This window comes from Gallinula chloropus (genome assembly GCF_964237585.1).
Source record: "Gallinula chloropus genome assembly, chromosome: 8".
Lineage (NCBI taxonomy): Eukaryota > Metazoa > Chordata > Aves > Gruiformes > Rallidae > Gallinula > Gallinula chloropus.
In genome coordinates, this window is record NC_140093.1 from 26,322,189 (window position 1) to 26,338,500 (window position 16,312).

The following is a 16,312-nucleotide window of genomic DNA, read 5'->3' on the forward strand; positions in this document are numbered from 1 at the left end:
CATGGGGTTTTGGTCTGGACTTTCTATACACTATTTATTGCTTTAAACGGTACCTTCTATTTTTGCCTGTGAAACTACTCCCTTAAAGGGACCTAATTGCTCCTTATGTTTACCCATCACCTTTAATAAGGCTTGGGATAATCACTGAATCCAAAGACGGCTTCATGTTGCCCACTGGGATTCTGCCTCAATAACGTTTGTGGTGGTGTCTGAGAGTCATGGTCATAAATAAAGTCCCCGTGTTGGTAGACAATGTAGAACAAAGGCTGTCCTTACCCCAAGGATTTGTAAGCTCAGTGTAATAGATGAGAAAGTGAGCAGTTGCCAATGGGGGTAGATCTGCAAGTCTGTGACTGTCAGGAATCGCATAATCGTATTTGTGAAATTAGTTGAAGAGCTATTTGGGGTGCAATCTACTGTATCTTTGGCAGTGATTTTGATTAGTTTTATATGCCACTAATTACAAGGAAATGTATTTGAATGTCTAAAATGGGAAAACCAGGTAGATTTTACTAGGCATATTTTACAGATTATGTATGTCTCTCAAATGGGCATCTCATGGAGAAGTTCTGCTCCTCCAGTGGAGAAGTCTTCAGCGGCTGTGTAGGCAAACCCAAATGAATGCAGACATAGACTGAATTTTCTGGATGCTGGTTTTGTAAGTAGCTGGGAGGAGGAAACTCCTCTGGGACCTACCTGGGGGGATGGACAGACATGGAAGAACTCATGGTGGGGTACAGAGAGAAACCTGTGGCACAAGCACTTCACTGGTGGGACATGGGCCAATGTTTACCTAGAGATCATGTCTGCATTTGACTGGCATTTGGCCTGTGTGCATTTGAAAAATTGAATCATCCAGAGCCAGAAGCTTTTGCCTTCTTGCTCAGGCCAAATAAATGTTCACCAGAGTCAGGGATGCGTCAGCATACTGGCTGCCACCACCTAGACAGAGGTGTCGGGCTTGAACTGTGTCCTGAAGTGTTCCTCAGCCGTCTGGGGAGTTTGCGCTGCTGCCGTTCTGTGAGGGTTTGGGTTTCAGTGCTCCATGGAGTGCAGCAGAGCCCTATGCCCACGAGAGGGAGCGCTTGGATTACTTTACACAGGAATTTATTTATTTATTTATTTATTTATTTATTTATTTATTTATTTATTTTCCTGCAAGGACAAGTATCTCGCACACACGAAAGCAAAATGCTGCTGTCGTCAGTCCAGCTAAATATGCTGTCAACATTTTGGATGAGAGCAACACCAAGAATGTTAATGCTTGAGGGCAGGCTCCACATTGCATTGTGCTGAGTTCCAGCTTGACTCTGGTCTTACATAATCAGAGCATGGGTCCAGAGCAGCACGGATTGTTTCTAAATATATAAACTGCAAATAGAGAACGCTTATTAAAAAAGAAAGCAAACACAAACCTGGAAGTGGATGGAATTGCCACATCCATAGTCCCTCACCTCCCAGGCACGCCTGACTGCTTGGCATGAGAAGCAAATGTGTCAAAGCCATATTCTGTTGGCAGACAGCCCTGCTGCTGCTGCTGTCCCAACATCTTTTCTTCAGCATTTAGCTGGGCTGGTCATGCAGCAGAAGCAGGTCACTGCACTGCTGGGTCCTGCTTTGCCAGGGCTCTGATTTAGGAGCATGAGAGAGTGTGTGCCCGGCAGCCCTCGCACCACCAAAGTGGCCTCTGATTCTCAGCACGGGGAAGCTGAGGCGAGGTGGGTCTGAGCACGCACTGCTGTGGCGGTAGGTCCATGGCTGTGATGGCTCTCCTTCTCCATACCAGTAGCATGGGGTTTAGGCACAAAAAAGACGTGTCAGGAAGAAGCGATGGGTGAAAGTAGGTCAGCTGTAGGAAAAGTGATGCTGCAGGAGGAGGGTATCAGAGATGGGAACAGAGTGACCAGTCTCTGACCACCAGACCTAGAGTCTGTCTTCATCCCTTTCCCCACCTTTGAGTGTTGGCATTGCTGACACTATTTCAGCTGTGATGGAAGAGAGTGAGAGGAACAATATCCCATTCCCTTACTGTGATCCCTTTTTGCTCTTGCACAGGCTTCGTAAGCCTGCCAGCAGAGTACAGAAAGAGGCTTGTTTCCTCACAGAACTTGTTGAAACTTTTCAAATACAACAATATTCTGACAAAGAATGAAATATAGCATTTATGAGGTTTTCCACTTCTTATTCAACAATTTTTATTGTCTTTACCTGGTTGTTTCTCAGATTGGGACTTAAAATTTCTTTAAAGGGCATAGGACAAGGCATGAGAAGATCTCACCTGTGTGATGTGGTTTTGACAGAGTTGGGATGGTGTGTTTTTCAAGAAATAGTCTTGGCTCAGTAGGGAATTGTATGGGGGGACATGCTGCAGCTGATGCAGCACAGTGGGGGTAAGGTACTTTGCAGAGCCCCCTGCAACTTGATGACAAGTTGGTGAGGACATGGGGACAGCAGCCAAGCACAGGAGCCTTTGCACCCAGACCTCTCTTCTAGAGTCAGAGTTGTATGTGGGTAGGGAGGATTTAATATGTGAATAAGAGACAGGTAACTAATATTTCCAGTAAAAGACTTACGTGGGTCAGTGAAGGTCTACCTTGAAAGTCTTACAGTATAACAGAACAAGTGTTTCTAAGCTGTAACTCTTAGTTTACAACACACTGAATCAGTGAGATCACTGTCCTGTCCCGCCTGCAATGGGAAAATAACAGTTATTTGGAAGGTTTTAATCTCATTTTTAGCTGCTCTCACAGCATTGTACATGGTTCTACTAAAAATAGGTAACAACTTACAGTTGCTAAACAAATATGTAATGTAATCTATCTGAAATAATTTCGGTCTGATCATCAGTAAGTTGCCTTTAAGGGAATTTAATTTGGTAGCATTCCTTCCTCTTCAGGGAATTTCTCTTTAAGGCATTTCTCATAAATTTACTTATTCTCTTCTGAAACTTGTAAATTCACTTCAAAACTTGTTCTGAGACTTTTGTGTGCAAACAATTAGTTTAGTCACATTCAGAAGGATGCAGTACCAGAACAATAGTAATTGCTAAGTTTATTTCAAATGGTCTTGCAACCACTATTGAAGACATTGTGCCTTGGTTAAAAGAAATAATTTAAAAAACCAACCCAGAAGCATGCAATTTCCTTTCTTCCCCCCTCTTTTCTGTGTGTTTTTGTGTTTAACTCAGGGCAAGAATTTTATAATATTCTTAAAGGAAAAAAAATAGAAATAAAAATGGCATGAATTTATGAAAGCATGGGTTTATATATAGGCCTTCTCTGTGAATGAACCAGACGTTCTGTACCTTAGGTAGAACAGCCTTGTTTGTCTGCTCATCCTCATTTCAGTGACCCCCAGGCGCTCCCACTTGTCTCACCTCTTTTGTGTCTGAACCCAACGCCATGTACCATGTTTCTGTTGGAGCTGTGTGTGCCCCCTGCGTAGAGCATGGCACGGAACAGCAGGGCTTTCCCCACTGTCTGCGTTACCTCACAAACCACCCAAGCTTTCCTCTCATGCCATCTCATCAGAACCTGTCGGTGTTTGTATAGCCTTATACAGTATATTGCACTTACTGTACCTGTATAGTATCTTGTCTGTATACTGTATGCACATAAATATGTATATTCACTCATGTATGTATGTATAGTATGTTTATATATCTCTGTATATGTATGTGTGTTTGTTCATAGTCTTTCACTAGAAATGTGTGGCTATTCATATACATTATGTGTATGCCAATTATAAGGAAGTATGAATGCCAGCACCCTCTTTTGATAACCTACTTTTATTCACGTTTTGTCTTGTTAAACAATGAAAATAAAAACATCATGTATTTTAAATGAGAACTGTAAAAGATTATTATTTTTTACTAGTTTTAAGGTTTCCAGTTCTTCAGAAAAAATACTGGAACAGATCCAAAATTGCAAAGGTGTTTGTGTTTCTGTGGTTGGAAACGTTTGGTAACCCATTTTGGTTCTCTGTATCTTACGCTGGTCAAGGGCTCCTGGGTTTAGAAATGCCCTTAACCAGCTGGACTCCTGTGCTGAAAATCCCAGCTCTGGGATCCACTACTCAGCGGGTTGACCCATCTTGCATGTATAAATGCTGCATATAGAAAGGCTGTAAGCTGGAAAGAAAAGTTTCTCCAGTGCAGGTGAGCCTCAGGAACGGCTGAATTTATCATACTTCACAAGTCAATATTACAGACACCATTTGTCAGACCTCTTACGATCTGCAGTCCACAGTAACACATAATTGCCGATGGATTAGGCCTTTACTAAACCAGCAAACAATCATTTATTAGCCCTTTGTAAAATTATTCTTGATCCCCACACAACTGTATGGAGGCTGCTCGGTCAGCTGGCCTGAGGTGGCGAGGCACCGGCTTGTCTCAAACAGCCAAGTGTCCCTGTAAGTCAGGGGGACGACTGATACCTGTTTCCCAGTCAAGCGTGTGTTTTCAGCTGTTCACTGAATTGGGGCTCCAGTGGCAATCCCGTGTGTTTCTTGGAGTCTTAGGAGTGACAAATGTCTTTCCCTTACAGTTAATTTTGTCGTGGTGTTTGTTACCCTGTCCAGCCGGACCAGCCGCAGTGCGTAGTGAGTTACTGCAGCAGAGTGGCAGCAGCTGCTCAGAAAACTCTTCAGAAGGCAGCTCTGCATGTGGGAAGGAGCTCAGGGTCTTGGAGGATCACAGAGCCACTGCTATGAAGAGCCTTCACCCCGGCTAAAATCGCAGCATAGCAAATCCTTTCATTTTTTAATTTGAAGTGACGGGGTTAAGTTTTGACCTCGTTCATGTCAACAGCAAATTCCCATTTCACTCATAAGCTATAAATGGAATGTCCAAGGAATGCTTTCGCTCAACAAAACACAGGATGGAGAAGGGCCACATCCTGCTGATGGAACTGGGTGTTTGTGGGCCAGTGGCCTGATCCTAAGCCTTTGCAAGGCAGTGGCAGATAGTGGACTCCTGGGCTGGGCTGGCCCACCTCTTTTTTTACAGTCTGGAAGAACACATTCACTGCCCGGGGTTTATAGTCACAATTGTGTAATTCACAATAGAAGGGAGTAAAAAAAAGCCAGGACAATAGCAATATACATTTTTAGAATTAATATTGGTCAGATCATGACTCTGACTTGATTTCTGCACCAAACTTTAAGACACGAACATAATCAGAGAAAAAACATCACTTTCTTGCTGGCTAACAGTTTGTTTCCTTACAATATGTGTGATACATCTGTATAGGTTACCATGAGGCTAATGTTGTGTTTGCCATGCGTTGTCATTAGCCATTCCTCTTATGATGGCTAGTTAAATTTCTTCCCTGCTCCAGAGATCTGACCTTGAATTCAGCCTGTGCTGCTGTCATAGGCTAAGTTGAGTTAGCCTGGTCACCTCACGTGTGGGAGCCTGCAAGCAAAGCCTGGGTTCAGCAGGCTGGTGTTTGTGGCTTTTCTGTGTCAGCCTTCTCAGTGAGGTAGCACCAGATCAGCAGCATACCTATCAGAGATTGCCTTTTGAGCAGAAGAAAGGTACAGGGAGCTGCTGCACCCAGTGAATCCTGGTTTCTAAAGCTGCAGATGCCAGTCTTAGTTTCTTGCCTGTATCTCAGCTATTCACCGTGTCAGGAAATCATGACTCTATTAGGTCTGGGCACTATTGTTTAATAATTCCTGATATAACTGAAATTGCATGGTGTTGCTGGGAGAGTAGAGCAGACGTGGTGTCCCTTACTCTGGCATGTTTGGATTCTTGAGAAACTCAGTGTGGTTTATAACTCTAGTAACTGTTCATTCACTGCATTTCAAATTTGAGTTAGAAACTAATCATAAATGGAGATGTCTGTCTTTTAATCATGTTTTTTCTGCATCTTTAAGAAGGAAGATGTGACCATCTATAAGAATATGAACTGTACATTCAGTGGTGTTTTCAGTCACGCTTTCCTAAACATTTTTCTCCATACAATCAGTACAATACCTGAGAAATGGCATTTAATCAAAGAAAATTACTGTTGACTCAATTTCACCTTCAAAAAGAGAGAAATGTAAGAGCATGTTTCGCAGTTTCTCATCTGTAAAGCAACTTCACAGTCTGCATCTCAATGTTTGTGTATGTCGATCACCTAATGCAAAACACAAGGAAATGAGGGTGCCAGATCTTTCAGTGCTGAGGCATTCTCCCTCCATATATTATTTGCTTAATTATGTTTTTATTTTAAAACTATTCATGTGACAATTTTCTTGGAAATGCTAGAGAAATATAAAGACTTTGGGGCTTTGCTGGCAAACTGGCGTGGTGAGGCTCTTTGAGTGTCCCAGGAATAAAGGTTAGTTAAACCTTGAGTTCTAATGCAGACTTGAGTAGGAAGAGTGCTGAAGCTCACGTGTGTGTATTTATCTTGGAAAAAAATAAGGTCCAATTAAATAGAGTAACTCATGGAATTTGTGGTGTCCCCATATCACATTTTGGTAATTTTAAGACTGGCCATGGTGTCCACTTTCTCGTAGTTCTTCCAAAGTCTTGGTCTTGTTTCCACTCATTTTCATTGCTTCATGTTCAACTTCTGGGTTCTTCTTGGCCTCTGGTGGGTGGCCAGAAGCTGTACCTGGAGCATGCACCCTGCTGCCTTGAGGTCCCTCGTGCGTGACAGCTTTTGCAGTCTGCAGGGGTTGGATCCACAGGAGGAAAGGATCTTGCCTACCAGCAGCTCTCACTGCTCCGTGCCACCTCCTTAATGAACAGGCAGTTCACCTCAGTATGAGATTTCAGCTCTCCAGTTTTTCAAACCTACAGTGGTTTAAGAGTAAGAAACACTAACTACAGGTGTGCTGTGCAGTGAAGGTTGTTACTTGAGCATAGGCTGGGCCAGCTGTAGTGGTCGGCGAGGTCATTGCCTCACACCACCCTGTCCTTTAAGACTGACTCACGAGCAGCTATGGCACGCATACGATGGAGCAGCAACCTCCAGTGAGGAGGAAGCGGTGGGAAGGCCAGCTTAGCAGTCTCTGAAGGAAATCTAGGACACCAGAGTGTCACCCCGCAGGTCCTGTACAGCCAGATGTGGTTAGCAGGAGATCTCTGTGTCACTGAACTCTAGCAAAGTGTTCTGTCCTTTGTCCCTTCTGTGACTGACCTAACACAGTATTGAATTTTCCTTTCTATTTTACAGCAGACAACAGGATGTATCATGGTGGGTGCTCAAGTTCTGCATTTATGGCTTAGCAAAGGCATAGATTAAGCTTTGATTTTTTTCATGAGTGATCTCAATAGGAATGCACTTTGTAATGATCCACTGCGTAAATGAGATGCATGAGACTTTTCACAATATCCCTAATAGGAGTTACCTTACAGGCTCTCACGTTAGACATACCAGCATTTACAGGCTGTAACTAACGGCAGATCAAGTGAGCACATTTCAGACAGTTGTTTGGTGTTGAAAAAAGCAGCTTAGATGGGAAGAATACATGTTTCCAAATAGGATAATAATGCAAGGTCATGAAGATCTATACCTAGACTGATTGCCATAGTATAAAAATGGAAAGCAGGAGGGTGAATTTATCATTTCAAGTTTGCTATATTGATAGCCTCAGCAGAAATCTGCAGGTTACCAGAGAACTCGAGGCGTAGCAGCTTGCACAGGGCTGGTTCTGTATAAAGTAACTGTGACATTTAGTAATTGGAAGCAATGAATCATGAAACCGGAGGTCTGGAATCAGAGGTGCTGAAAGTTTACTAACCATTTGCTAATTTAATTTTAGCATAAGTATTAATTGCTCATAATCTCGAATCTTTGGGAATTCCTGGAGTTCCAAAGATTCTTGTCCCTTGTTTGTAAGTGGTGGGTTACTTAGGCTGTAGAGCACAAGACATGAAATAGGGCTTCTGCTGGGTCCTGCATTGGGAGTTTCCTTATGATACTGTAATCATGTAATTACATCAAGTGATAGAACAGTTTTTACAGGGGCTCTAGTTGTCATTTTCTCTCTAGTGTCATTTGTAGGAAATGTATTTCCAGAAGCTCACAAATTTAGAGTAATGTAGATCAAAACATTAAACATGGTATTTCAAATGACCTCAAATGTGATGCATCTTCAGTTTCCTAAGTTGAACTAGCAGGTGTCAGTGAATTCTTTTAATGTTAAATGTACAGGGTAGGATTACAAAGTGCTCTTTCCCACTCAGCTATTTTGTCAAAATTAACTCTAGTGTGCTGGGGAAATCCTTTCCCAAGTGCTGAGTGGGAAAATGCAGGTGTTGCTTGTGTCCTTTAAAAAGAATTTGTGAAAGGCTGGAAAGGGTAGTTTGAGTAGCACTGAGCACCTTGCGTGTGCTTGTGTTTGTGATGTGAGTAGGTGGATGCACGGGATGATTCTGGTGTGGCTGCTGGCAGCATAGGGCACCTTCTAGAAAACACCTCAGACACCTGTAGGGAAGAATTTGCAGTTACAGTACTCAGTGTCCCTGGGGAGTGTGACCATGCCTGAGAATTGCATGGAGAGTGTCTGCTTTCACAGCTCACCTTGCACATCCGTCGTGCTCCTGAATGTACTGTTACTTTTAATCACCTTTCTATTAATAATCAATTGTTGTTTTGAATCTAACAGTAACAGGAGAACGGGTTAGCAGTACAGAGCTATATGAACATCTGACTGTCCTGAGCCAAGTTACGTTGTTTTTCGTGTCAATATTATTCCAGAGCACTTCTGCCAGGGAGAAAGAAGTGACTGCAGATTTAACCTGTAGCTCTACCCTCCCTTACCGACCTTTGCAGCCATTGGAAGTAACAACGTTCAGCTGCAGTGCGATGGTTATAGCTAATGGTTAGCAAAAGAGATCTTGGCCAACATAATATCCCAAGTGTTCTCCTGAAGGCTTTTGAAATCTTTTGAGGATTTTTTTACTCTTTCTTTGAATAAACTGCAGTCAAATTCTTGGACCCATGAAGTCAGCTGGTACATTCCTGTTGGCTTCAGATGGGTGAGGATCTCGCTGCTCAATTTTCTGAAACCTGAGTCTGGCTGAACTCCTGCCTTGGACAACTCCCCTGTTGCGAACACGTGCTGAGAGGACCTCCATGTCAAGCTAAGAGTATCAGATAGCAGATTGTGGAGTAACGGTTGCTACTTAACATAGCCCTGCACCACTTGCACCCGAGGCACACGACTGCCTTCTAGGAGTGGGATTTCACACTCTCCTGAGTGGAAATTCCTTACCTGGCCAGGTGGCTGGGACCCATCTGCACTGGAGAAAGTGCCATTGAGCACGTCAGTGGGAAGGAGAGTTTGGAAACCCCTGTCTGAGAGCAGGCGAGAGGGAGGGAGTACCTTTTCCTCCCAGAGGGATGGTAAGTGGCTTTCAGAAAGCCTTTCTTCTTCACTTATGGTAGCCTGCCAAAACAAACCAGCATGCTTGGCTCTGCTGAGTGATGTGTAGCACCGCACACAGATTGCACTGTTAGACCTCGCTTTGTTTACAGATCGAGGAGACGTTTCTCATCATCTCCTCCAAATGTTGCTGATATTTTTTATTCATTATATTTTGTGTTGGTTTAAGGTCACTTTGTTATAGCCTCACATCAGCTGTTGGGATTTGTTTTATCTCAGAGGAGCAGAATTGCTCCTGGCACTTCTCATCCCAGCACAGGCACCCGCCTGCCCTGTGCATGGGGATCATTATTAAAGTTATGTAGGGCTCGGTTTGAGATGAGAGGCTATGAGTAGGTAGCACATGTCTTTTTCCCAAGAGAGAGCCTTATCTGTCTATGTATTTATGTAGCTATTTCTTAGTCACACGTGAGCATGTAAAATTTATCACACCTAAGAAAGAATCCCAGGCCTAGTGCTGAGGATTTTTGACTCTATATTTTCAGTCCTGCTCCCAGATTTTTCTTGTCACAGCCCTCACATTTGTAATTTGGAAAAGCTATGCTGCATGGGATCATTTGGTACTTACAGGCATTGCCATATTTTTGTCAGTAGCACACATGTGTTGGGTAACTTCCAGGGACCTGCTTGTGAACTGATGCTCTTCGCTTGCTGCTCCTTATGGCACACGCCCAGTTCTGGAAGGGCCAGAAAGCCTTATCTTAGTCACCAACAGAAAGATACCAGAGGTTTACTATGCCTGCTGACCACAGCTAGCAGGTGTGCAAAGTTGTATCCATCAGTAGCTGCTCAATTGTGTTATTGAAGAACATTTTCTTCTGTCTTTTTCCATCTGAAACTATTACTCTTTTTGCCAAACCAAAGTACCCTGCTTAGCTAAACCCAGGGAACTATGTACACTTACATTTATTTTTCTTGCTTTAAACACCCATATTTTGAGCACTTTTGTGAATCTGCTGGTGCAGCCTGCCGAGACACAGCACGGGCTGGAGTTGTCCTGGCATCGTTCTGCAGGCGGTGGTGGGGGTGCCTGGAGCCGGGGCAGTGCCCGTGCCAGGGCAAAAGAAAACATAAATAGTCTGCTGTGACACCAGAGAGTTCCTAGCAGTGTGAGCCATTGTCTGTTCCCCAAAGCCTGTTTTGAGTTTTCCCTGGGATTATGGGCTTGTCTCAGTAAATTCTGATGTGGCAGAGCACTACGGCATGTACCAACCTCTGGCTCCAGGTCCTGTCTTCTAAGAGCAATTGAATGGTAGATGTTCTGCCAGTCAAACCTCTGCTCCAAGGCAGTTCAGTGATCTAGCTCAGGGCCATCTAATTTAAGCAATACATACGCCAGTAAACCACCAGGACTGCTACTTATCTTTCTGGAATATTTAAGATTTCAGTCGTGTGAGATAAGAATAGGTGAAGATGGGCCCACTGCTAATGGAGGCTAAAGTATACACTAAAGTATATCAGTTGCCCTTCAGGAGAATCACAGAAGATTAGGGGTTGGAAGGGATCTCGAAAGATCATCTAGTCCAACCCCCCTGCCAGAGCAGGATCACCTAGACTAAATCACACAGGAACACATTCAGGCAGGTTTTGAATGTCTCCAGAAAAGGAGGCTCCACAACCTCTCCTTATATTCACATGGAACTTCCTATGCTCCAGCTTGCACCCATTGCCCTTTGTCCGATGTCTGGCCATCATTGAGAAGAGCCTGGATCTGTCCTCCCGATTCTCACCCTTTCCATATTGATAAACATTAATAAGGTCACCCCCTCAGTCTCCTCCAAGCTAAAGTGCCCCAGCTCCCTCAGCCTTTCCTCATAAGGAAGATGTTCAACTCTATTAATCATCTTGGTGGCCCTGTGCTGGGCTCTTTTGAGGACTTCTATGTCTTTGTTGAGCTGAGGGGCCCAGAACTGGACACAATATTCCAGGTGCAGTCTCACCAGGGCAGAGCAGGGGGGGATAAGGACCTATCTTGACCTACTAACCACACCCCTTCTAATACACCCAGGATGCCATTGGCCTTCTTAGCTGTGAGGGCACATTGCTGGCTCATGGTCATCCTGCTGTCCCCCAGGACCCCCAGGTCCCTTTCCCCTGTGCTGCTCTCCAAAGGGTACTAGTTTGTCTGGTTTGTTTCTCAGCTCTTCATAGAGCACTGAAAGACCAAAAGTGTTTGGACACAACATTTTGCATTGTTTTGAGGATGTGTTTTGAGTTGTTGGGTTTACTTAGTTGAAAGATGGTTTTACAAAATTACTTCTTGTGCCCTGGCACTGCCAGCGTAGAACCTGAAAGTGTGTCATAATAAAATTCACTTCCAATGTTTTGGGAATAAATGTATCAGAAAAATAAGGGCAGACAGCAAAAGTAAGGTGGCAACATAGACTGATTTCTCCTAACACCTTCAAGAAAGTTGTTGATTTAAGCTAGATAGGAGACTTCAGTTTTGTATGGGCTAAGAAGTTTTCACTTTTTGTTCTTGATGTTCAAGTTTGGAACAAGAATTTGCTTTGAAGATTTAAAACAAAACAAAACAAAACAACCCAAACCCCAGTGAATAATTAATAGTGAAATGTTTGGTGTGTTTACCAGGAACTCGTGAGACATGCTCATTTACATTTGCACTTGGTCATATTCAGGTGAGAGAATTTATCCAACCATTTTGCATCCCTGTTACAGTTCCTACAGACCAGGGTATCACATAAATCATACATATAACAATGTATAATCAGCAAATTTCATCATTCAGAAAAGATTATGTGACATAGTACCTGATGCTCACCCCAGGGTCTCCAGGAGGTTCCTCATTACAATTGTAATATAGCTGCTGGCTCTTTCTTCCCTTTTCAGCAAAAATAGGCTTTGGGCCAAGACTCTTTGGTCAAAACCAACTTTGCTTCCCCTGTGCTGTGTCTCATTGGCTGTTGCCTCCAGTTCTGGTGAGTTTTGTGCCTGTCTGCCTACCCCAACATCTGCAGCCAAGCTCTGACACACTGCAGTATGTGAACCATGCCTCACATGCTATGGGATCTTTCAGGAATGGGAGAGCTCTATAGCTGTACAATGTTATGAATGCTCTACGTTTTTCCATAAATTAAGTTGTAAGATCATTGCTTTTTATGCCTCTCACACTGAACAAATCCCATGTTATGGTACAGCAGGGACATTAACAACCGGAGGAGGAGGCTGAAGCCAGAAAGGAGGGAGGATATAAAAAAGTGAGTGCTGGAACTAAGTGTGAGCACCATCAGTTCAGTCACAGGAAGGATTAGGCCTACGTCCACATTAGCATTAAAAACCTCTGTAGCCCTACTGAAGTCATCAAGGGTTACTGCTGTGATGAAACAGCTGGGCTGAGCGCTGTCCTGCGAGCCTCAGCCCCTCCAATTTGTCTAGGACACGCTGAAAATGTCATTAACACTCTTTGGGATTTTGTATTAGCAGCATGGTTACTGTGGTTCATTGATCTACGAGCTGCTGATGTCCTCTTGCAAGCTTTGCAACTTCAGTACGTTTTAATTTTGTTGCACATCGACTCTAGAACTGGGCAAAACTATCAAAGAAACCCCTTTAACACTTGTTCTCACTTCGAAGCTTTTTCCCCCAAGCCTTTCAACATCGTAGGTGTTCACTTAGTCTATTTCAGCAAATGACTTTGCACATAGCAGTTCTGCACGTTCATGCTGCATGCACGTGAACACAGTGACAGGAGAGGAATGCACCGTGTGGGTGGCACACCTAAGACGATGCAGGTGTGAAGGATTTAGCCATCAAACACATGTAACACTAAAAAAATCACCAGTAGTTTTGAAAGTGGAAAAACCTCAAATTCTTCATAATAAACGATTCACTAACTGCAACACAGTATGGTAGCCAGTATAAAAAAGCGTTTTGGAGCTGTCTACACTCAGGTTTATTTTAGGGGCTGTTTTACAGGGGGTGGCAGAGTGTCTGTGTAACTGATACATTCTGCAGCACCATTTCTATCTTTGGGGAGCTTAGCATGTCAAAATCCTGCTTCAGTACCCTTGGATCCCATGAAGGAGATTAGCTACCAGAAAACACCATGTTGGCAACAGCACTGCATGTAGTAAAGTGGCAAGAGCAGGGGTTGATCCGGGCGTAACACCCTCACGGTGACTGTCGTACCTGCTGCGGATGGTGCTTGTGATGCATGGTGTGCCACACGGATGTGGTACTTGCACGTGCTCTGTTTGCTTACCTGGCGGGTCATAAAAGAGAAGGTATCTCCTGATGCCTAGAAGAGGTAATCCACACTCGAGCACCGTCGCCATCCAATCCAGCTGCTGGGCAGCTGTGTGTGTTGTGAATATTTTGTGTAAGGAGTTGTGTGCCGACACAGTGAAGTGTGTCCCCGTCCTGCCCCACGTAGGAGGACCCACGCGAAATGAAGACACTGCTGCGTAAGTACTAACCCATCACTGATAAGCAGGGTGGCAGGAAACCTGCCTCTGGTGGAGACCTGTCCAGAGACCTGTGAAGTTGAGCCAGGGGCAGGAAGGATTCAGTCAGTGAGTTGGGGACCAGTCCTGGGCACCCAAAGAGAAAAAGTCTCATGGCTGTGGCAGATGACATGCCTTGTACTTGCCCACTCTGCAGTCAATCTTAGATCCCTCCTGCAAAGGAAAAAAAGATTTGATTAGGAAGAGCAAGCACAGCAGGCTTCCAGGAGACTTTTACCTCAGCCATTCAGAAGGACACGCTGCAGATATGTTACCTATGAAAGTCTAAATTTGTAAGAATATTCAAGAACAAAATTCATATTGTGGTTTAAACTTCTACTCAAAGTACTACCTAATGTATCAGGTAAGCGTGTTTTTCTGTCAGCGTAAAGAAAGGTATTTCTATCTGGTTTAACTACTCTTTTATCCTGTAACACCCCTTTAAAACTTTATTTTTTTACAAAGATATTAGAAAAAATATATTTCTGTATTGTGTTTATTTTTCTGAGTACATCGGGGTTTGTTACTTTTTCTGGTAGCCTAGCTCAAATTTATCTTTGGCTTTTTTTCTATTTTTTTTCTATTTCCTGGTATGAATCTGTACATTTCATTTATCAATAAATGCTAAATATGCTTAAAGCTGACTGCAGAAACTACCAAGATCAATGGAAGTTTCTATAGTGGCTTCTAAGAAGACCAGTCCCTGGTTCTGGGAACCTGGTGTATGCCCACACTTGGCATTCTAAATTTGTGAATGAAAGGCAAATGCATTAGTAAGTGTACTCAAACACTCTTACTAATAAACACACATTTCCTTCATGAATCATAAAACACTGCCAAGTATGACTGTACACGTGGTGCATTTCCATGACAAGATCAGAGATGTACTTGGACAGCCCCTGCAAATGTGTGGCGTGAGTTTACTTACACACAAATCCTTAATTTATGACTAATGTGGAAAATAAACGTTGGGAGACTCAGGACATCACTTCAAATTTGCAAAGTGAGCGTTGAGAGGAAGTTTTCTGATTTGCAAGTGCACAGTGTGTCATCCAAATGCAATGAGCCCCTTCAGGACAGTTCAGCATTAGCGATGTCGGTTCCAATCGCAGGCCGTTGAAGACACACACACATTTCCAGTCACACGGGCTCAAATGCAGCCACAGTGTGGACTTACAACTACACATATGCTAACTTCTTCTTTTGGTGCATGAAAACACGGAGTTTCCAAGCTCCTTGTGCCTTGCAGTTAATGAGGTATCATCACAGAACAGGATAGGTTAATCCATATAATTCACACAGTTCATTAAATCAATTTTTAAAAATTAAATGCGGAGTTATATTTAGCTTGATACTCAGAAGTGTTAACAGCATGATTTTAATGTGACACATTGGATTTGGAAAGCAATTTAAAACATGGATTTCAATGTATAGAATTTTTATTTCCACAACTTAAGGATGTTGTTAACATCCATGTGTCTTTTTAAGATCTATTCCATCATTTTAAATCCAACCAATGATAGTGTGCTGAAAGCATTCATCTTCACTAGCTTTCAGGGCTCAGGAGAAGTTAAAAAAAGGACCTCTTTAATTACACCCTTCTTCTTAAAAGTAGTAGATAGAAGTAAAGACTGACTTTGTGTCTGTTGTTGGCATAGAGATTTTTTTGTTCATGAAACAAATGAGAGTGTTTCAGGTAAGAGCAACGTTAAGTGTTGACCTTGCGAAGAAACCGTGTGTTCAGTTGGTGACCAAATAGTTATTTGTATGCTTTTTCTCTTCTTTTTTTCTTTTCCTTCTTTTTCTTTCTCCACCCTGTAACAGGTGACGTGTATGCAGTGGTTGCAAGGGGACCATACAATGCTGGACATGATTGAGAAGAAACGTTGCCTCTGCAAAGAAATAAAAGCTCGACAGAAATCAGAGAAAGGACTCTGCAAGCAGGACAGCATGCCTATCTTGCCGAGTTGGAAAAAGAATACCGGGACCAAGAAATACAGCCCTCCTCCTTATTCCAAACAACAGACTGTTTTCTGGGACACTGCAATTTGACAGGCTTGTGGAGGATGCCCTCTCCACTGTGTTGCACCGTGCACAGGTAGCCTGCTTTCTTAATAAGGCAAAGGCTCTAACCTAAGACTTACCTGCAGGTGGTGAACTTCCTAGGAGAAAAACCACACCTATACAGTGCTCACCTGTCAATCAAGAGAGAGATTTAAGTTTCTGACTGGATTAAGGCATACATATTTATCCAGGATTTTTTTGGATCCAGAAGATATCAAAATGTAAATATTTCGCCAATATATTGAAAACACCCAAACTAATACACTGTTTAAATATATATATATATATATAAATTCAAAAAATTTATGAAGAATTTTACTATATAATGTTACTGTTATACTGTTTTATTACCTATTTTCTATGTGGTATTCTAATGTTCCCCGCCACCACCATTT

The 16,312-nt window shown here is 43.0% G+C and overlaps 1 protein-coding gene across 1 annotated transcript in view; it reads left to right on the forward strand.

Annotated features, from left to right (window-relative positions):
* Nucleotides 1-15,905, forward strand: part of NYAP2 (neuronal tyrosine-phosphorylated phosphoinositide-3-kinase adaptor 2) — a gene marked incomplete at its 3' end in the record, with an annotated part of 127,971 nt that extends 112,066 nt beyond the window's left edge. Inside the window, exon 6 of the mRNA XM_084267522.1 lies at nt 15,678-15,905. Coding sequence (XP_084123648.1) covers nt 15,678-15,905 — 228 coding nt within the window. The remainder of the gene's footprint in view (nt 1-15,677) is intronic.
* Between the last annotated feature and the right edge of the window lie 407 nt (nt 15,906-16,312).